Consider the following 23,642-nt stretch of genomic DNA (forward strand, 5'->3'; position numbering starts at 1 on the left):
ACTGGGAGACTTTCTGTAGTAGGACACCATTTTCTCCTAGTGGGTAGGCTTGCTTGTGGCACTTTGATGAACATCTTTTTGAAGGCTGAGCAAAGGCTAAATATAACCATAATGTCAAAGGGCTAAAGAAAGTTGAAATAGAGTTCTTTGGTGTCTAGGATGAAAGGCAGAACTAGGTGCTTACGGAGCAGTCAGACTAAGATTTCTAACAGGGCAGAAGGATGGGAGAGAGAGGGACAAGTGGACCAGCCAAAAAGGACTTCAGCAAAATGACACCTCTGGTCAAATGTGTGACCTTGATGTAAAAAAGATTAAAAAATAAAGATCAGGGGTAGCTGAAAAACTTGAGGAAATACGAGGTGGTTTCTGAATGGCTTTCACTGAGGTGCTATTTCTGGCATGATGGAAGGATTAAAAATCAAGGTAGTGAGGCAAAACGGTTACCCATTCATCTCATCAATATGGAAAAATCCAAATTCCTTTTCCAGTTAAATGTTAAGATCACTTAATATTTTCTTACTCTGCATCAGTAGACCAAACTTTGGATCATATTATATGATTATCTGATTTTTTCCTCATTAACTCTATGGAAAATAGTCCCCTAAAATGTTACTCATGTAGATGAAGTTAATACTTCATTAAACAATACCTCAGATGAATCAGGTGCTTCCTTTTTATCAGCGTCACTGCACTCTTGGTAATGATCAAGGAAGCAAGACACATGAGTCCCCTCCCCCCAAGTGTGATGATGGGCTCCTCCCAGCACCAGGCCAGCCCTGCAGAGTCCCCCACATTTACTTCACCAGCTGTTCCACACACTCAGACACCTGAAGGATCAAGGCTCTGCTCAGTTGTTGACACTAAATATGGGATTAAATTGAGATTAAAATGTCTTGGTAGAATCTGACAACATGGGCCTCCAGATAAAAATGGTCAGCTGTGACCTCAGAACCCCTAAAAATAGATTTTTTTCCCAACTTCTTAGGCCTCATTTCTGAGAAAATTTCAATTTTATAGTGTAAAGTTTGGGGTGGGGAATTAAAATTAACTCTAGTTCATTCAAAAAAATGGCTTGAACTTGTGTTCTGTTCCTTAAATATATCAGAAACCAAACATAAAATTAATATAAAGTCAATTTTAATATAAAGCCAAATTGTTTTATTTTTTGTTAGATGTGATTGTGTTTCAATAATGGTAAAGTTAAGAATAGTTTTGAGGTTTAATTCAATTTTAGCTTTAAATCCTAATATTTTGTGGGCTATAGTTCTCTTTCCACTTACCAAAAGAAATTTATTCTAGAATATTAGATATAGAGCATTTTTAGACAAAAATTCAGTGGAAGCCCAAATCAAGAGATACTTTCTTGAAAGCTACCTGGTGACATGTATCAAATACCTTAAAAATATTCATACTATTTGATTCATTAATCCTACTTAATGAAATATTTCTCAAGGAAATAGTCCATAATACATAATAATTTATGCACAAGGATATTCATCAAAACACTATTTAGTCTAGCAAATCAGAGTAAATAACCTAATATCCAATAAGAAAATATTAAGAAAAATATATTATTCAGTCATGCAAGGAAATACCCTACAGTTCTTAAAATATTTATAACAGAGAGAGGCAGAGCAAAATGGCAGGGTGAGCTGACCCGGGACTCTCTCCCCTCCAAAATAAAACCAAAGGAACGGAAAAACTGAGTTTCAACCAATGACCCCTAATGCCGAGACCATCAGAGACCTACAGAGTAAGAAGACAGAGAACAGAGAGGCTGGAGCCACCCTCAGAGGAGCTGGAACGGGGTAGGAGAGAACTTCGAATCCTCCCCTAGAGACTGGGATCGCTGCCGTGGGTGAGGGAAGGAGTGGGGGAGGGGCCACATGACTGGGGGTCGTCCAGGACTCCTGCTGCCAGTGCAGTGGAAACCCACTGATGGGGGAAAGCTTCTGTGTGCAGGGACCCCATCAGGCCAGGGCCGCGGGAAACAAGAGAACAGAGCTGATCCGAATCCAGATCAGCAGACGAGAGAAACTGCCCCTCCCCCTGCCCCACCCCCCCAGAAAACCGCACTGGGCGCCGCCATCTTGCCTGAAGGCAGAGAGCTTAGAATGCGCAGCTCTCAACCCCCATCTAGTGGCGACAGGCTGTAACTGCAACCGAATTCTACCATCATGTGCAAAAACTGCTCCTCTACCTTCCAGAAATTTATGAAAGCTCCAGACCAGAAGGAAAACAATAAAAACACAGAATTAAGTCTTGAGGACTTGGAAATAGGTAAACTAAGTGAAAATGAGGAACTCCTATCAGACTTTCAGTGGACTTCTCTACAGAAACCTTACAAGCTAGGAGAAAATGGAGTGACATATTCGAAACTTTAAAAGATAAAAATCTTCAGCCAAGAATACTCTATCCAGCAAGAATATCCTTCAGATATGAGGGATAAATTAAATCTTTTCCAGACAAACAAAAGTTAAGGGAATTTGTAACCAAAAGTCCTCCACTACAAGAAATCCTCAAGAAGGCTCTCATACCTGAAAAAAGAAAAAAGGGAGAAAGGGGTCACAAATCACAGAGTAGGGAGACAGATAGATAGAACCAGAATAGGATAGCAAATATTCAACTAGGGAATTAGGATAAAGGTAAGGAAACTACCAAAGCAAAGATGATCTTATCACTCTAACTACAAACTCATAACATGAGTTGGAATAAGAAATGAAAATAATAATTTATAAGGGGAAGAGCAAAGGGACTAAATCAGTCTAGGCCAAGTAAGTAAGAGACCACCAGAGAATAGACTATATTATACATGGCATTCTAAACACAAACTTCAGGGTAGCCACTAAACTAAAAAACAGAACAGAGCCACAAAACATAAATAAGGAAAAATCTAAGAAACCCAGCATAAGAAATTGCAGTAGTCAATGGGTAGGCTAAAGCACACAGGATGAGAAACAAAGGTAATGCCGGAAAACCAGATAACAAGCGACAGATTGACAGCATTAAGTCCACATGCATCAATAATCACCCTCAATGTAAATGGATTGAACTCTCCAATAAAAAGACACAGAGTGGCAAAATGGATTAAAGAACAAGATCCAACAATTTGTTGCCTCCAGGAAACACACCTCAGCCCCAAGGACAAACACAGGCTCAGAGTGAAGGGGTGGAGGACAATACTTCAAGCTAATAGCAAGCAAAAGAAAGCAGGTGCTGCAATTCTTATATGAGACAAAACAGATTTCAAAATAAGGCAGGTAAAGAGAGACACAGAGGGACAATATATAATGATCAAAGGGACACTTCTGCAAGAAGAAATAATGCTTATAAATATCTATGCACCCAAAATAGGAGCACCAAAGTTCATAAAGCACCTATTAACAGACCTAAAGGAAGATGTTAAAAACAACACAATAATAGTAGGGGACCTCAACACCCCACTCACATCAATGGACAGATCATCCAGACAGAAAATCAACAAGGAAATAGTGGAGCTGAACAAAAAACTAAAACAATTGGACTTAATAGACATATATAGATCACTTCACCCTAAAAGAGCTGAATACACATTCTTCTCAAGTGCACTTGGAACATTCTCAAGGATAGACCATATGTTGGGAAACAAGGCAAGCCTCTACAAATTTTAAATAATTGAAATAATAACAAGCATCTTCTGCGATCATAATGCTATAAGGCTAGAAATTAATTACAAGAAAAAAGCTGAGAAAGGCACAAGGTTGTGGAGACTAAACAACACACTACTGAACAAGCAATGGATCACTGAAGAAATTAAAGAAGAAATCAAAAAATACCTGGAAACAAATGAAAATGATAACATGCCATACCAAGTCACATGGGATACAGCAAAGCTGTATTAAGAGGAAAATTCATTGCAATACAGGCACATCTTAACAAACAAGAAAAATCCCAAATAAGCAATCTTAAACTACACCTAACTGACCTAGAGAAAGAAGAACAAATAAAGCCCAAAGTCAGCAGAAGGAGAGAAATAATAAAAATCAGAGCAGAAATAAATGCTATTGAAACGAAAAAGGCAGTAGAAAGGATCAATGAAACAAAGAACTGGTTCTTTGAGAAGATAAATAAAATTGACAAACCCCTAGCCAGACTTACAAAGAAAAATAGGGAGAAAGCTCAAATAAACAAAATCAGAAATGAAAGAGGAGAAATAACAACAGACTGCAGAAATACAATGGATTATAAGAGAATACTATGAAAAACTATGTGCCAACAAAATAGATAACCTGAAGGAAATGGATAAATTCTTGGACTCCTACAATCTCCCAAAGTTCACTCAAGAAGAAGCAGACAATTTGAACAGACCAATCACAAGGAAAGAGATTGAAACAGCAATCAAAAACATCCCAAAGAATAAAACCCCAGGACCAGATGGCTTTTCTGGGGAATTCTACCAAACTTTCAGAGAGGATTTAATACCTATCCTTTTCAAGCTATTCCAAAAAATTAGGTAGGATGGAACACTTCCTAACACATTCTATGAGGCCAACATCATGCTGATACCAAAGCCTGACAAAGACACCATGAAAAAAGAGTGCAGGCCAATATCACTGATGAACATAGATGCAAAAATTCTCAACAAAATTTTGGCAACCAGAATTCAATAATTCATCAAAAGGATCATACATCATGATCAGGTGGGATTCATACCAGGGACACAGGGATGGTTCAACATCCGCAAATCAATCAACGTGATACACCACATCAACAAACTGAGGAATAAAAACCACATGATCATCTCAATAGATGCAGAGAAAGCATTTGACAAGATCCAACAGCCATTTATGATAAAAACTCTGAACAAAATAGGCATAGAAGGGAACTACCTCAACATAGTAAAGGCCATATATGACAAACCCACAGCCAACATCATACTCAATGGGCAAAAACTGAGTGCCATCCCCCTGAAAACAGGAACGAGAAAAGGATGCCCTCTATCACGACTCTTATTTAACATAGTACTGGAGGTCCTGGCCAGAGCAATCAGGCAAGAAAAAGGAAGAAAAGGAATCCAAACTGGGAGGGAAGAAGTGAAACTCTCGCTGTTTGCAGACAACATGATCTTATATATAAAAAAACCCCAAAGAATCCATTGGAAAACTCTTAGAAGTAATCAACAACTACAGCAAAGTTGCACGGTATAAAATCAATTTGCATAAATCAGTAGCATTTCTACATTCTAATAACGAGCTAACAGAAAAAGAACTCAAGAACACAATACCATTCACAATCACAACAAAAAGAATAAAATACCTCGGGGTAAATTTAACTAATGAAGTGAAGGACCTATATAATGAAAATTACAAGGCCTTTCTGAGAGAATTGGATGACGACATAAGGAGATGGAAAGACATTCCATGTACATGGATTGGAAGAATAAACATAATTAAAATGTCCGTGCTACCTAAAGCAATCTACAGATTCAACGCTACCCCAATCAGAATCCCAATGACATTCTTTACAGAATTAGAATAAAGAATCCTAAAATTCACATGGGGCAACGAAAGACCCCAAATCGCTAAAGCAATCCTGAGAAAAAAGAACAAAATGGGAGGCATCACAATCCCTGACTTCAAAACACACTACAAGGCTACAGTAATCAAAACAGCATGGTACTGGTACAAAAACAGGTGTACACATCAGTGGAACAGAACTGAAAGCCCAGAAATAAAACCACACATCTATGGACAGCTTATCTTTGACAAAGGAGCTGAGGGCATACAATGGAGAAAAGAAAGTCTTTTCAACAAATAGTGCTGGGAAAACTGGAAAGCCATATGTGAAAGAATGAAAATTGACCATTATTTTTCACCATTCACCAAAATAAACTCAAAATGGGTCAAAGACCTAAAGGTGAGACCTGAAACCATAAGGCTTCTAGAAGAAAACGTAGGCAGTACACTTTTTGACATCAGTATTAAAAGGATCTTTTCAGACACCATGTCTTCTCAGAGAAGGGAAACTGTAGAAAGAATAAACAAATGGGACTTCATCAACTAAAGAGCTTCTTCAAGGCAAATGAAAACAGGATTGAAACAAAAAAAACAACCCACTAACAGGGAAAAAATATTTGCAAGTCATATATCTGACAAAAGCTTAATATCCATAATATATAAAGAACTCTCACAACTCAACAACAAAAAATCAAACAACCTGATCAAAAAATGGGCTGGAGACATGAGCAGACATTTCTCCAAAGAAGATATACAGATGGCCAATAGGCACATGAAAAGATGTTCATCATTGCTGATCATCAGGGAAATGCAAATCAAAACTACACTAAGATATCACCTTACACCCATTAGAATGACAAAAATATCTAAAACTAATAGTAACAAATGTTGGAGAGGTTGTGGAGAAAAAGGAACTCTCATACACTGCTGGTGGGAATGCAAACTGGTGCAGCCACTATGGAAAACAGTATGGAGATTCCTCAAAAAAGTAAAAATAGAACTACCATACGACCCAGGTATTCCACTACTGGGTATCCATCCAAAGAGCTTGAAGTCAGCAATTCCAAAAGTCCTATGCACCCCAATGTTCATTGCAGCATTATTTACAATAGCCAAGATGTGGAAGCAACCTAAGTGCCCATCAAGGGATGAATGGATAAAGAAGATGTGGTATATATATACAATGGAATAATACTCAGCTGTAAAACAGAACAAAATCATTCCATTTGCAATAACATGGATGGACCTTGAGGGAATTATGTTAAGTGAAATAAGCCAGTTAGAGAAGGATAACCTCTGTATGATTCCACTCATATGAGGAATTTAAAAATGTGGACAAAGAGAACAGATTAGTGGCTACCAGGGGAAAGGTGGGGTGGGGGGTGGGCACAAAGGGTGAAGTGGTGCATCTAAAACATGACTGACAAATATTAATGTACAACTGAAACTTCACAAGATTGTAACCTATCATTAACTCAATAAAAAAAATTTATCAAATATGTTCAATAGCATGGAAGTGTCTATAAGATAAAGTTACATGGAAAAGCAGGATAGTAAATTATGTATACATTGTGTAAAAAATAGTACACACATAACATATGTGCATAAAAAAAACAAAAGAAATACATCCAAATGTATTTTTGTACATATTCTAAACTTTCTTAGCAGGAAAATACTTTTATTTTTTCCGAGAAAGATTAGCCCTGAGCTAACATCCACCACCAATCCTCCTCTTTTTGCTGAGGAAGACCGGCCCTGAGCCAATATCTGTTCCCATCTTCCTCTACTTTATATGTGGGATGCCTGCCACAGCATGGCTTGATAAGCGGTGGGTAGGTCTGCACCCAGGCTCCAAACCGGCGAACCCCGGGCCACCAAAGCAGAGCAGGGAAACTTAACTGCTGTGCCACTGGGCCAGCCCCCAAATACATTTTTTTTCATTTTGGAAAACAATAGACACTATTTTGTGAAAGCAGTAAAGGCATAAGGAAGGCCAAAGTTTCCAGCCAACAGTCATTGTGTCATCTCCAGCCATAAGGGTCTTCTTTTCACAATATGAATGCACAGAACATTACTCACAGGGAAAAAGTTCCTGCGCCTGACACAATGTTAAAGAACATGGAAATTTAAAGTACACTCGCATGGCATGTGAGATATATATAAATCCACAAGTGTGCTGATCTTTTACAGAGTTTACAGCTGGATAAGAGAGAATTTCCGGCTTCCTTTTCACTTAACCATTCTCCTGCCTCCTTGCCGCCCTCCCATCACACCTAGAAAGAACATGTATCAAAGCATCCGCTAAGTTTTGCAGCTCTGAAAACACCTGAGGATTTCAGTACAGGTTCTTTGCAGGCTGTCAATCCTCTTAGAGACTATGTACCTGAGGTGGCTGTCACTGGAGGATGATGGGGTCCATTTCAAGGAGTCAGACACCCTCAGCAGCTCCACTTTTATCAAGGATAAATATAAGAAGAGCAGAAGTAAATAATTTAATTCATTGCTACAAAGTGATATATATCTACTTTTTAAATTAAACATGGCAAAATATCTCAGTATCTCAATATTTAAACAATCAAAAATCCTATTTCTTGTACCAGTTTTATCATTTTTTGCTATTTTAATGGCCGCTATAGCTCCCTTAAGACTTTCCCAGGCCTTCTGGTCCTATTCATTCTCCTCCCAAATTGCTTTTCAGAACACCATCAGTACCAGCCAACTGCACATCGCTCAGCTTCTGAGGCCCAACTGTCTGTCATCTTCTCCCCTTTCTTCATTCCTATCATTGCTGTAACTGGCCCACTGATGTATGCCCCAAGATGATAACTCTTCATTCTTCACACATTTGTTGACTGACTCGCTCCTGGGCTCAAGTCAGGCCCCTTCTCTTCATGAGTTTCTGTAATAACATTATGTGGCCCTGAGGGCTTGCCAGTGTTTCAAATCTGAAATGATATAGGCAAAGTTTGAACAAGTATGTTAAATTGGAGAAATGTGGAAAACCCCCAACTAGCATCATTTGGATTTAGGATGCTGGACACTTCATTTGGTTATGAGAACAGTTAAATACTATTTAAGACAGCTCCTAAATCTGAAGTATTTAGAATGAAGGAGACAGAAGAAGAATATGCTGATTAACACAGAGCAGAAGAAACAAAAAGTCAAGTGATGAAGACAATAAAAGAGTAATTATTAAGTGATATTAGTTATTTTGAGAATTAAAAAAAGAAAAGTTAGGGGGCTGGTCCTGTGGCCGAGTGGTTAAGTTCGAGAGCTCCGCTGTAGTGACCCAGTGTTTCGCCAGCTGGGATCCTGGGTGCGGACACGGCACCGCTCATCAAGCTATGCTGAGGCGGCATCCCACATGCCACAACTAGAAGAACCCACAACTAAGAATGTACAACTATGGGGCCAGCCCAGTAGCGCAGCGGTTAAGTGTGCACGTTCCGCTTCTCGGCAGCCCGGGATTTGCTGGTTCACATCCCGGGTGCGGACATGGCATCGCTTGGCACGCCATGCTGTGGTAGTCATTCTACATATAAAGTAGAGGAAGATGGGGATGGATGTTAGCTCAGGGCCAGTCTTCCTCACAAAAAGGAGGAGGATTGGCAGCAGTTAGGTCAGGGCTAATCTTCCTCAAAAAGAGAAAAGAATATACAACTATGTACTGGGTGGCTTTGGGGAGAAAAAAGAAACAAATAAAATCTTTAAAAAGAAAAGTTCATTGCTTTCTCTCTTTCCAACTAGTTCCACTATTGATCTACAAATGCAAGATACTTTGATAAGGCTGGAACTTTAAAAATCTATACACACAGCCTATTCTGGGCAAACCAGTTAGAATAAGTGTGAAGTAGGTACAGGACTTCACTCTGAAGCATCAAAAACAGTTTCTCAAACATATTCACAAAATCAGTGCCTTATACTCCTCTTCTCTACCATCTCAACAGGCTTTATGTCAGCATAATAGATTTCTACCATGTTTTCTTTTATATTTCAGAGTTTTGTTATGATTGTTGTTTTTTTCATGATTTCCATTATAATGTAGGTGGTCATACAAAAAATCTCCATGTAAGTGTGATCTAGAAACACTCACACTTATCTGGTAATAGACAGAAAATAGTTCAGTGATATGTGAGACTGATTCGTGAGTCCTTCCTCTGGTTAACCGGCAGTTTCTGGTAATACTGTAGCATGAGCGGACTCCCCTTTTCTGTTTCAACATTATTGCATAATCAAGCACAGTCTTGGGCAAAGGTTGGCATAGCAGGAAATTGGATGTCAATTAATAGATGCTTGCTTTCCTGTCCGCCTTTATTTAACAAATTTCATTCTGCCTTCCTTTGAAGAATGTTGGAGAAGAAAAGAGGATTTTCCCTAATTGTTTTAGAAACTGAGAGATAAGATAAAAAGGAGAAAAATTACTGAGCCAAACTGATGCTTATCCAAATTTTGTATTCCAAGTGCCAGAGAGATACATGGAGAGAAAAACTGGCAGGTAAGACCCTCCTTTCTTATCTCATAAGGGGAGATAAATGTCACTCAAGTAGGCAGCTGAGAGACAACGAAGGGCATCAACCCCTTTTTTTACCTTTTCTCCTTAATCTCAATAAACCAGCCAAGGCCCAGGGTCTGTGCCCACCCAGTGATGCTCAGAGTTGGCTCGACTCTAGGTGCGCGAACTCAGTTACACTTAGAACAAAGTGTCTCCCCTTTTTAATGTCTCAACTTTGCTAGAAGCTGCGATACTTCTTTTGCTTCTGGGAGAGAGAGAGAAAAACAAAGAAACTTTGAGGAACATGTATGCAGGGCTACCAAATTATTTCAAAGTGCTAAATTAGGAAATCACTACTTACCCTCTTTAGACTGTGCTACAATTTCCCCTAACCACATACTACAATCCATTATTAGGAGGAATTCATCTACAGCGGAAAAATATGAGCTAAACACTTTGAAAACATTAATATTTTTTTTTGGTCATTGTTACACCCAAGTTTTAGTCACACTATACATTTTCATCTATATAATCCCAAATAAGTAGTTTCCTAATTATTTTAGATGTTGCACATCCACATTTTTTCCTCTTCCAGGATAAAATTGAACAATTTTACATATATCATTTTGCAATCTCTAGTACAGGCAAGCCCAAATCTTCATACCTGTATCCACACAGGTTTACTTGCTCAAACTTTATGTATAAGAAATTCATTTTAAACAAGACTAGAAGTCATGACAAGAAGTAGTGGTCTGTGTAAGGCAAACAGAAGGGCACCTTTTGTTTCTATCTGCTCACAGGCTCTCAGAAATAGAAATCAGAATTGGAAGACAACTTGGAGAGTCCATTTTAACACATTGGTTAAAAAGATGATCAAATTGAGGACCACTGAGTCTAAAGGACTTGCTAAAGTTCGCACAAACCCTTCGCTAGCATCTAAGTGTTCTGAGGAACCAGCTCTTTCCACACAGAGGGCAATCTTTCAATTTAGACCCCCTATAGTCTCTACAGGAAAACAGCTTGGAGTATTGAGGAAATTACCCAGATAATTAAAGTTCCAAACAGTTTACAATAAAAAGTAAAATCTCAAGCTTGGAGAGTAGATTTTCAATCACAAAATAAAGATAAGCTCTGAAGCAATGCGGTGTAATGCTAAATAAAGCATGGATGAGAGAAAAGGATACATAGATATATATACACATATATATATTTCCAAAACAAGAAACTTCCTTTTTTAAACCAGCTTTCTGTGCTTCTAAATGCCAAAAACAAACAAACAAGCAAACAAAAGCCATTACCCTTACAATCAATTAACACTTTTGAATCTCTTTACAATTCTGGATCTACTTCAATTTACTCACCCATTATTACCAGCCTTCTACAATCCCTGAGCCAAACGTAGATCCCCAGTGAGGCCTCCGCAGTGGTTCTTTTGCAATATTGCCCTCTTATGACACCACTGTGGTTTACGGAACCGTCCAGAAAAATGCATCTGCCCTCTGGGCCATTGTCACTGACTATTTATGAACATGTATAAACTCTTCATAGAATGATAATTGGTCATGAGTGGAATTTTAGAGATGACTCACTCCAGAGGATGTTAAATATGTTTATCACTAGAATCTTTCATCCAAAGAGAATCTTATTTTTACATATAAATATAAAATATAAATTATATATTATACATAGCATAATATATAATCTCATTATACATAAAATACATTGCAGATTATAATAAATATCTGTGTATGCAATGTAATATATTCAAAAACAGAGGTAAACCCTCCCTGGAGGGATGTAGTATCAGAGTGCCTCCTGCTTCCCCTGCTACTGCCCCAAGAAGGAATCTCCAGGCTTCCAAGACCACCATGTAGAAACCACTGGTCAAGCCCAACAGCCTCATCATATTTTGTTCTCAAAATTAATCTACTGTAGTTGGCCCAAGAGCCCTTTATAACCCCTGCTCTTCAACATACATATCTCTACCTCTCCATAATTTACTTTTGTAATACTTACAAGAAAACAAGGAGGCTTAAAACACACAGACCTCCCCTCAGCGTGACAGAGACTACTTCTATAGAAAAAAATCTTTGTGTTTTTTATCATTCTAATTATAACAAATGCTTAATCATCATTTCCAGAAAATATTGCCCATCCCCATATGAACTGGTAGATTTTTTTTTTTTTGGTCAAAATTGTGCCTTCTATGCTGTGGACAGGGTCACCAAAAGAGTCTTTAGTAATGCAGTAATCTTCCCAGTTCTCATCACTCTCAGGGACAGGCCATATTGAAGATCTTCTGGTTCAATGGATTAGTCCCACACTTCCTAAACTGTGTTTCACAGAAAACTTCATGAATAAGTGTTAATAAGGTCCTCTATTCCCAAGTCTACATACTTTTTAAAAAACTCCCCAGTCAATCATATTTTTTAAATATTGAATTCTTCACCTCTCTCATAAGATTTACAAAATTATTAACATATTAAAGGGCCTGACAATTCCTGCAGCAAAGAAACCTATTTTATATCTTTAACATGATTTCCAATATTACTTGAGCAGAAACACTTTCATTATGGGGCATACATGTACATTCTACAGAACAATATTCTCTTAAGCTACCCCTGTTTTAGCCCATACACAAGAAATTACATTCTCACAGGGAATTTTGGTTTTCAGGGCCAAAACAAAGGAAAGATTCAGAAATGAAAACTCATTCAATGGCACAATCAAATATCCCCTCATACAATGAGTTATCCACAGAATGTTTAACAGCATAAAAAGAAATATAGCACAATCGATCCTGCTCCTCATGCACTCAGTTACTCCCAACCTTTCTCTAATATGTAAGCTGCTTTGGAAAGGCAAAGAATACACCAATATGAGAAATTTTGCTTGGAGGGCACTTAGCTGTGTTGACCCCTGCAGTAACTTCAACCTCACACAAGGGTTCTTGGTCTATAGTTTTGGGACCACTGGTCTAGACCATAGGAATGGCACTGTTTTTCATAATTCATTTGTTTTTTCTGTGACAAGTTCACAGGAATCCTCATGTGTAAACCCGTGGTTAATTTTATGTGCTGGACAAACACCAAATAAGGGAATCTTTACAATAAAATAAATCAAAGGTACAGTTTTATCACAAGGGTCATTTGCTACACAAATGCATTTAACAAATATTTACCAAGCATATTCTACATTACAGGCATTGTGTTTGGTGACCATTCTAGTCTACTTTCAAGCTGATGTAGGGACTCATCTCTCAGATAGATATTTAGAGTCAGAATGATTGGAAAAAATCAATGATATTACAATAAATTACCCAAATTATTTTTTTAAATAATTTTTGGTTTAATAGATTGACACGTGCATGTGCGCACATACACACACAGAACATGGAATGATGGGTGAGCCAGAAAACTTGTTCCTTCTTCTCATTAAAGTTACCAATTGTAAAGTCTTATCCAAAAAATTAAATTATAAAAGAGCAGTGATGTGATGTTGAACTAAGTAACAAATATTATATACATATGTATCAAACACAATCAGGGTTATATAGCTTTGGTAGATTAGTATCCTTTAAAGTCAATTCAAAATAAAACAAAGAAGTATTTCATGTCATGAATCATAGCATGCAGATTTAGCAAACACTTTACATAAAAGGAATTCTTTCTTTATATAACTGGAGTAAAATATGATGATGTAATCAATAGAATCCATATCCTCTTTCAGACTGAACAGAGAAACACAAATTAGGGCATTTAAAGTGCTATGACATTCCATATCTTAATTTTATTCTTATTCATCTGAAATTTTAGTTCCATGCATAATAAAGTTTTTGTTAATTATATTTATGCTTCTGTGTAATGCTTAAGTTCGATGTAAAAATGCAAAGAGGGATATAGGAGTAAATGCTTACAACAGCTTATATTTCTTGATGCGGTCTGCTGGTAACCAAGGAATAAGGGAACTCAACAACCTCAACCAAAGAGATAGCAAGCTAGCACTCTGTCTTGAATTGATGGTACTGAGCAAGTCACCAAGAGATGAAACCTATTTACTCCTAGTTTCCCAGACATCGCAGCTAGAGAAACTTCTTAATGCCTGGCATGGATGGCCCAGAAGTAAACTGTGCTGGAAAGCTAGCAAATCAATGAGAACCACTACGGTTCCACTGCCCTACTGAGCAGCCAATGGGAAAGGGAAGGCAGATCCCAGTGAATCCCTGTATAAGAACAGCAATCAGAACCTCCTTATCATATAGAAAAGTTTAACCCACATACACCTTGCAAGTTAACACAAAACTTTGAGTGTAGGAGCCGGCTCCATGACTGACTGGGTAAAGTTTCGGGCACTCCAGTTCAGTGGCCCAGGTTCATGGGTTTGATCCCTGGCGCGGACCTACCCCACTCATCAGCCATGCTGTGGAGGTATCCTATATATATAACAGAGGAAGACTGGCACAGAAGCTAGCTCAAGGCTAATCTTACTCAAGCAAAAAAAGAGCTCAGGGAGAATCTTCCTTATAAAAACAAACAAACAAACTTTGAGTGTAAAAGCACCAGTGATTGGTGTTTAGAATATCTGCACTAACCCTTACACAGGCTGAGCTTTGCACTCATTTGCTCTCCTTTCTGCTTTGAAATCAGAAGAGCTCCCCAGTGAGGGGTAGCAGTTGCAGAATACTTGATGGCTGATGGTATCATATTGCGTACAATTACACAAATTCTGATCAAATTAAATTCCCTAAAGTAAAAACTGTATACATCACATTTAGCCTGTAAAAAATTCTTCTTGGTCATTAGCCCAAATTCTGAGTTATAAAAATATTTCAATAGATAGCTACATATCCATTTACTCATATACTTATATATTTACTCACTCATTTATTCTTCATTTATGTATTTCCTTTCAATAGATATCTACTAGGTACCTATCAAGGGTCAGGCATCACCACTCATAGACACAGCTCTGCCTCATGGATCTTATATAGTCTGATGGGGAGAGAAACAGAGGAGAAAGACTTTAAGCACACCCTAATCATATTTTACACTGTGATAAGTATTATAAGGAAAGACTAAGATTTCATGGAAAAGTAGAATGGGAGAATCTACTATAGACAGCAATGAAGGTCCTGGATGAAGGTAGAATCCTGTGAGCCCCTAACAGAGCATTTTTTGCTACTATGCAGCATAATGAAGTAAAACGAACAAAGAAAACAGGACGAAGTCCCAGCTTTGCCATGTAGTAAGTCAGTGCTATTCCTGACGCTGTTTTCTCATCTGAAAAATGGAGATGAGGATAACACCTATACTTCACAAGGCTGAGCATCACGGGGTTTTGTGGTGAGGAAGATTCACCCTGAGCTAACATCCATTGACAACCCTCCTCTTTTATCTTTTTGCTTGAGGAAGATTAGCCCTGAGCTAACATCTGTACCAGTCTTCCTCCATTTTTTGTATGTGTGATGCTTCCACAGTATGGCTCACGAGTGGAGTAAGTCTGCACTGGGATCTGAATCCACGAACCTGGGCAGCAGAAGCAGAGTGACCGGAACTTTAACCATTCAGCCACAGGGCTGGCCCTTGATCATCAGGCTTGATGATCAAATATGACAAAATACCTGAAGCATTTCATAAACTGCAAAATAGCACACTGTTAGTTATTCATCTCCCTAAGTTACACTTCAGTATGTATCACAAAGTAATGTGAAAGATTCCAAATGGTCAATAAGCATTGCTTATTTATATCAAATGTTCAGTAGGCTTCAAAATGCAATGACAACATGTATCATAAGATACAAAAGCAATACAAGAAAGAAGGGTTCTGCTACTAAGGGAAGAAAAGAAGAGCTATCACAGATACCAGACTGTGCAAAAGCAAGTGTTCAATCCATATTGCTTTACCTGTAAAATTCAGACTTTTTCATATGGAAATAAGCAGATTTGCATCATCAATACAAACCAAAGATTTACTTCTATGTGCAAAATATCACAGGATCCCCAAGCTGTACTCAGGCTCAATCAAGAGGTCTTCACAACAGGACAATGCACATAAGATGCCCCTTTTAAGAGATGTAGCAACATAAGCTTTACAACCTCCCTGAGGGCAATGACAAAAAGCATTCTCTTTGCCCTCTCCATACCATTCCTTCTAATATTAAATACAAACCTCCCTTCATAAAGAGCACATTAGGGAAGGTATTATTCTCATCCATCTCTGAAGTTCATTATATGCTTTCTTACCAGTGCCCCGGCATTGATGTATAATCATAACTTATGCACGAAACATACGCCAGTGAAAAGTAATGTCCTCCATAAACAGCCTTACTTCCAAAATGCAGCAACCTGGAACCAATGCTAACACACTCTGTGGACCTTACTCCTGGAGTGCCTTCCACGTTAGCAGGTTTTCAACCCCAACTGGGTCAGAAAAACATTTTTTCCTTTCTGCTGAGTCATCCCAGAGCTTACTTTGTAATAAGATCATTAGCACATTTCCAACTTTAAAATGCTAATGACAATTCATATGCAAATTCTGAATGTGGCCCCTGCCTCTCTAGAAGAAATCAGGAAAGGACTGCTTTGCAGCCTGTCTTTGTGTGGCTGTGACTGTGTGGGTGTCTCTGTAGAGCTTAAACCCTTTGTGCTATCAGTTCTGAATCAATTCTCTGGGCATGCCACAGACATCTGGGAAGTCCACAACTGATTACTGTGTGTTAAGTGACTTGCCTAAGGCTAGATGGTCCCATAGACTTGGAAATAGAACCCGAAATTCCTCATCCTATTAGGCTCTTTTCAGCACCACTCCTCCTCCTGAGTTCAGCTCCTTGGCCTGAGGACCTACCAAGGTGCTGGACACTGGGCTCATTCAGCATTCACCAGCTGGCAAAGCACCCTCTAGACTCTGAAACGTGGGGAGGGGGGTTCATTACCATAAGTTTGATCAAAAAAATGCCTGAAAGCTGAATTCTCCAGATTTCACTCTAGCAAAGAACACCTTCTCCTCTTTCCCACCCTTCTGAAAAGGCGAGACAAACTGACGATGCAAATGTTTGTGTGTGTGTGTGTGCACGGTTTTTTACACATGAGTAGACTATCCATTTTACAGGAATGCAGCTCCATAGATGCTGCGCAAGATCTGCTGAAACGATGTTCCTTCGTACCGTACTTATCTTACACGCAGACATCAGAAAAACAAAGTGAATTTCACAAGAAGAAAACGCAAAAAATGAGAATGGAATACCATAGAACTAGCATAATACATGCATATACATCTCATAATAACTAAGAATACACTTTACATGTTACCTAAAAGGAAGTTGTAACTTTAAAAAAGATAATTTATGATATAATTTATGATTTATATGCATGAAATCAGAAAAAAGTAATCCTGTAGTTACATTTACATTAGAATTGATTTAATTTTAATGGACAAATTAAGTGTAAAGTAATAAAGTGCAAGTTAAATCATAGAAATTAGTATTAATATTACTAGAGTTTGAATCTAGTTTTATATCCTCAATACTTTATAATTAAGTAAAAATTAAGTAAGTGTAGTTTCTGCTCTGAATTGACAAACCAAACAACGGCTTATTCTAATAATTCGGATAAAAAAAGAACTCATATGATTACTTTAAAATATTTATTTTTGAGTGAGTTATAGAATTACTTCATTCTCTATCAATAAAAATACTGCTTTAAATTAAAATTTTCTAATCGTTTTATATTTTTAGTGTTTCCTATATTTTCAATAATTTTCCTCCATTTATTCATCTTTCCATCTATCTACTCAAAACGTTTATTATACACAGGATCAATGTTAAGCACGAGAATTATAAAAAAGGCATATAGACATTTTCAGTAGACAGTGTTCTTTCACATACACAACTCACTTAAAGAAATATGCTGTCTCAATAATTATTTAACCACACATAATTTAAAGGAGTATCTGAAATTTTAAAATAAGAGCTAAGAGAAACAAGGTAAGTTATATAAAGCAAAACAGTCTTTGTTTGACTGCTATCAAGTCAGGTAGTTAAAAAAACAGTGCATGAAAAGAAAAATTGAAGATAAGGAAAAACAGAAATGTAGAACATCTCCAATATCCATGAAACAATTTATAGCAAAATCATGTTAAATATTAAAATACTCAAATCCATTCTTAGATTGTTTCTAAAAAACACGAAAATGTGAAGATGATATATACATGTATATGCATAATGTATCTGTTATATTTGCTTATTTGAAGTCACCAGCATTCTTTGGAGGCATCATCTACACGAACTACCAGTAGACAAAGACTGTGCTTCGCAACTGTTTAAAGAGAGCATTATTATTGTGCAATGTCTATTATTCTTTATGGTCATCTCCAAAAAGCTCACAAACAAGCACACATCTGTCCCACCATGAGATACACATTTTACATATATTTATTTCCAACATTAGTGAACATTTATTTATTTCACTAAATATATGTTTTCAAAAATATATCTATGAAAACCTGAGAATAAAATTTTAAGGAACGATCGATCTTCCATGATCATCTATCCTTAATCTTCTTGTAAATTTCGATCTCCTACTTCAGCATCCTCACTCCTCTACCTAGATTTACATTTTGGCCAAAATATTCATCTTAAACCGCATCTCAAATCATGTATAACATCTGCTTAAAAACTTTTGCACGCTCTTTATTTCTTGAAAATTAGCGTCTGAAATCCTTGACACCGCAGAGAAGGGCCTAGGTGAACAGGGGTATGTCCTACTTTTCCAATTTCATCTTTTGAATAGCCACTTCACAATCTCCCACCCTGCTCATCTATCCAACCACATCTTTGCCATTTTTTTTCCTAACCAAGAACATCCTCTTCCATCTATGCCAGTCACAATTCTATGCCCCCTGCTCACCCAACTTAAATAAAATTTCTTTGATGAAGCTTTCCATGTCAGAAGTAATCTCAATCTCTCTCCTTCTCTCCCTGGCTATCTCTCTCTCTCCCCTCCTCCTTCCCTCCCTCCTTCCTTCCATCTCTCTCTTTTGTTCCTCTACTGGGACTTACATATCCTACTTTCTGTTACAGCCATTTGATATATCTCCTCTAATAGCTACAACACCCTTAATGCTAGACCATTTCTTATTCAGTTTCATGACCTAAGAACACTTAGCTTTGTGTGACTAGTAAGGTGATTAAGGAAGTGCAAAAATTGTTTGTAAGCAACATAATTGAGTGGTGGCTCTAATCTTATGCTCACATATTCTCTGTTCTTTCTCTATAAAATATGACCTCCAAAATGATACGTAACCATTGCTATATTAGATGGCCCTTTAATAAAAGTCAAATATCAAGATCATGAGCAAATTTCTTAAAGGAAATTAGATTTTCCTAGTGTATGATATCAATCACTTCACTTGTGGAAGATATTTCAAATGCCAGTCAGTCTCATCTGTCAATGGCCTTCAATCTCCAATCCTATCAATCCCCAATTTTTGTTTATAATAAATTTGTTTAGAGAACACAAAAATTACCATCACAAGAATGTAAAGAAAAGCATACAAGAATACTATGGCTATGTTATGCATAATTATTAGCTTTGGGATTGCACTTAAAGATTATTCAACATAATGGCTTGTATCTTCAATTTGTCTATTACTGGGTCCAGAGAGAATTGGGACATCCAATTTATAGTGCATGAATTAGGCAACTATTGATGAAGTTTTTAAAGGTACCAGGTATCAGCATGATGCCAAAACAATCAGATGACTAAGTTTAAAAATTATCTCAATGAAAATATGCAACGGTCTGCAACAACCCATTGTCCTTATTCTCCTGGTTGTTTTGCTATTGTACAGAGTTCTCAAAGAGCAACATCAATAAATTTTCTCTTTCATTTGACATTCAATATAATAATTTTTTTCGTAATAATCCACCAAATATTCAATTAACTTCTGTACAAAATTGTCTCCGCTAGAGAATGTGAAGTTCCCAATTGATAAAGTCACAGATTACTGACAGTAGATCTTAAATATACTAGCTTTTTCCCATAAGATCATAAAACATACCTTTTGGATAGAATTAATTTTACAAAATTACAAAAAAATAAAATATGCATAATGTTAATTTTTAATGTAATGTATGTAAAGTCATATTCTTTCTGTATTTCTTGCTAACACTTTTATTATTACAATGCCCTGTATATAAATGTCCTAAGTGATATGCACTGATAGAAAGGTACATTATTTTTTTTGAAATCACACATGATAATTTTAAGATCTTTAGGTTAAGAGGGAAAAATTGATGAAAATAGTTTTGTGTGGTCAATCATTTCTTCCTACAAAATCCACAGTACTATATATTTTTAAATATATCTTGCTAAACAGTCTATTTAAAATAATAATCTCAGTTTATTTGTAAATGTCTGTATTTTTATAACTTGTTGTAATGTTTCTCAAAATACTGCCCGCAAAATACATGCTTCAAAACAATATGAAGCACTGGTTTTAAATGCAGAGACCCCAGGATTCCAGTTCACACCAGCTGGATCAGAATCTTCTGGAGAAGGGAAACTGGGGGTCTACATGTAAAGCGAGTTTGCCCACGTGACTCCGATGTCCACCAGACTTGAGAAACCTACGGAGTCTCTCTTAAACCATGCCTCATTATGTTCTCAACGTCATCCGTTAGAAGGAAACTACGGCTTTCTTCCAAAAATTACTGTTTTCAAATGCTCATTCCTACAATTTCTAAAGTATCATTCAACATAAAATTAAACCTGTTTCCAAACCCATGGTATTTCAGCTTAATTAACAAATGAAAGGGGTCATTTTTCTCCTTATCCACAGTTGTCCTAAAGTGTCCTGAGCAAAAGCCCGTGACACCCACTTCACACCTCGGGATTCGGCCCTCTGCTTTCCACCGGTCAGAATATTGAATCCCGTCAGCATTAACACAGCTCTTAACGACAATCAGCTCACTAGCCTTAGACTCTCCAGGTGGGGCGGCCCCTTCCGAGAAGCCGCCTGCTGCACAGGCCTTTCAGTTCTCAGAGTCACCCGGGCCCTGTCAGCACCTCCGACAGCGACTGGCGGAGCTGGGTTCCGGGTTTCACTGCCCAGGAGCCTGTCCCTAGAAAAGCCGCTGAGACCAAGGAAACTGATCCGAGACACCGTGGAATACACAGACCACTGCCCTTCGTTCTCTCCAGCTGACAGCATCTCTTGCCAAAAGACAACAAAGGAAACCTTAAGTACCTCTTACCCAGAACATGAGCCACCCCCACACCTCGCCTCTTTTCCCCCGTATCCAGCGCCTGTTGCTAAGGAGGCGACATAGCACTTGGGAAGCCTCTGGACCAGGTGACAGACCACTGGAAGAGCTGCGAGCACGAGAGCCAAGCGCTAGGCCAGCCCAGGACCCCTTCCTTCCGCAAGAAAGCTGCGCCTTCCGCATGGCTCCGACGCCAACGACGCCCCCCGCGCACGCCAGGCGGGTGGAGGGAGCGGAAACAGCACCGGCCCGACGCCCAGGAGCACGGCTCCCTCCGCGAACGGGGAAGCTCCGCCCGGGCAGAGAAGGCCTCTGGCCCAGTACGGTGGCTGCCTGTGGGCCCAGACAGCGGGGCAGGGGCTCAGCGACAGCGCTGGGGAGGGCAGGCACTCACCATGTTGACTTCGGAAACCATGTCTATGCTGGCGATGTCGATGTTCATCCCCACGCAGACCGGAGGACCTGCGGGAAGCGCACGACACAGTGATAGTGAGGCTGGGCACGGGGTGCGGATGGCTCTGAGGATGGGGCTCCGAGGAAGAGGCACAGGCGAAGTGCCCCTCACCCCCACCCCCCACGCACACACTCACATCGCCGCAGCTCGGCGGAAGCGGCCCCCGCCTCCCTCCTCCACCCAGGCCGCGAAAGAGATGGGTCGCGCTTCCCGCAGCGGCCGCGCACACCCCTCTTACCCCCGAAGTCGGGTCTTAGGCGAATGTCGTAGCCTTTCAACAGCTTGTCCACCGTCTCCTTCACAAAGGACATGTTTCCAGGATCGTTCACGCTGGGGGAGGGGGCGAGGAGTACAGAGAACAGGGTCAGGCGGCGGCTCACTCCCCAGCGCCCGGCGCGCACACCCGCGCGCTCTGCCCGCCGCCCGGCCAGCCTCCCGTCAACCCACCGCGACCCTACCTCTGGGCGCAGCACACCACCGCCACCAGCACTGGGGCCGAGAAGATGCCGAAAAGCCTTCCTCCCGCAAAGCCCCACATCCCTCCGCCGCGCCCCGGCACGGGGGAGGGGGCGCCCCGCCGCCGTCGCGACCCGCAGCCGGGGCTGCTCCTGCTGCTGCCGCCGCCGCCGCCGCCGCGCTGGCCCGGAGCGGAGGAGGGAGGAGGGGGAGGGGGAGGAGAGGAGGGGGAGGAGCGGGCGCGGGGAGAGGAGGAGCAGCCGGCGCGGGAGCGGAGGAGCGGCAGGAGGCAGGGCTAGCCGAAGGCGGAGCCGGCTGCGCCGCGCACCCTGCCCTCCCCCTCGTTTGCCGCGGCCGGTGGCCCCAGCCTTCGGCGCTCCCTCCCGCCCCAGCGGTTGCGGAGCGGAATCTGAACCCTGGCCGGGGACGCCAGGCAGGAGCCGCGGCTGCGCGGCGCCGGGCCGAGCCAGGGGTCGGCTGCGAAGCCAGCTCGTCTGGGCTCCCTGCGACCAGCGAGAGAGGGGACTGGCGGCTACAGCGACAGGGGCAGCGGCGGCGAGGGAAACGCGATCCACTTCGCCCCGTCCCCTCCCCGGGCCCGACCCCTCACTACGACCCCCACCCAGCTGCGGCGCAGGCCGAGAGCCAGTGGGTACAGTTCAGTGCTTCTGCCCGCGGGACTGAGCCCTGCAGCGTCCGGAAGGAGGCTGCGGGGCCCCGGGGAAGCCCCTACCTCACCTGCGGGGCTCAGAGCCTCGGGTTCCTAGGGTCCAGGAGAGCCAGATGGGCAGCAGGAGCACTGGGAGCCCGAAGCACATGGCGCTGCTCCTCCTAAGCTGGGTGGGATCCGCTCTCCCCCACACCCATGGAGCATTCAAACAGCTACACGGGGATCCCCGCCCCTGCCTCCACCCACGGGCTTTCCCTCCTGACCCATCGTCCAGCCCCTTGCACGGCGGCCCGATGAATTATTTATGCAATATAAGACCGTTTTTAAAAATTGGTTCCTTAAACTAGTCCTCTCACCCTCACCCCTGAACATTCCACGTGAGCACTGGGCCCTCTCTGCCCACATAAATACATTTATAATGAATGATAAAGAGAGGACTGAATATGCTCCCTTTATTATCAATAAACTGGAGTTCGAATCAGACAAGAAACCGTGGACTGTCATTTCTAGGATGGGGAAAATACGTGCCTTTTCTGGAGCATGCTGGAGCTGTCCGTGGTCCTTAAAGTAAGGCATGGAACCTCCTTTTCCCTGTGATAAGCCCCATCCTTTGGTTATCTTTGGAAGATTGCTGGCACGTTGGCCAACAAACAGACCGATGACCCTTACAGTCTACCCTGCCCTGTGTGTCACCACTGTGTACCTCAGGGGTGTCTGCTTGCCTATGGCCATAGGTGTATACTTTTCTTTAGTGAATGATCCTCAGTAAAGTTTCTGGGTACCTCACACTCCTGATATTGAGAAAGATGACTACA

At 40.4% G+C, this 23,642-nt stretch overlaps 1 protein-coding gene across 2 annotated transcripts in view; it reads right to left on the bottom strand.

Annotated features, from left to right (window-relative positions):
- The window catches only part of GABRB3 (gamma-aminobutyric acid type A receptor subunit beta3), a 228,996-nt gene extending 205,783 nt beyond the window's left edge, over positions 1-23,213 (bottom strand). The window contains exons 1-3 of one of the 2 annotated variants that reach the window (XM_023652042.2): positions 22,896-23,213; positions 21,940-22,031; positions 21,642-21,709 (exon numbers count right to left, since the gene is read on the bottom strand). In XM_023652042.2, the coding sequence (XP_023507810.1) occupies positions 21,642-21,709; positions 21,940-22,031; positions 22,896-22,975 (240 nt within the window). In that variant the 5' untranslated portion in view covers positions 22,976-23,213. Of the gene's footprint in view, positions 1-21,641; positions 21,710-21,939; positions 22,032-22,159; positions 22,448-22,895 lie in introns of those variants that run through there. The other variant, XM_001493048.6, reaches the window with a different exon arrangement.
- Positions 23,214-23,642: the final 429 nt, after the last annotated feature.

Source organism: Equus caballus, chromosome 1, assembly GCF_041296265.1.
Source record: "Equus caballus isolate H_3958 breed thoroughbred chromosome 1, TB-T2T, whole genome shotgun sequence".
Lineage (NCBI taxonomy): Eukaryota > Metazoa > Chordata > Mammalia > Perissodactyla > Equidae > Equus > Equus caballus.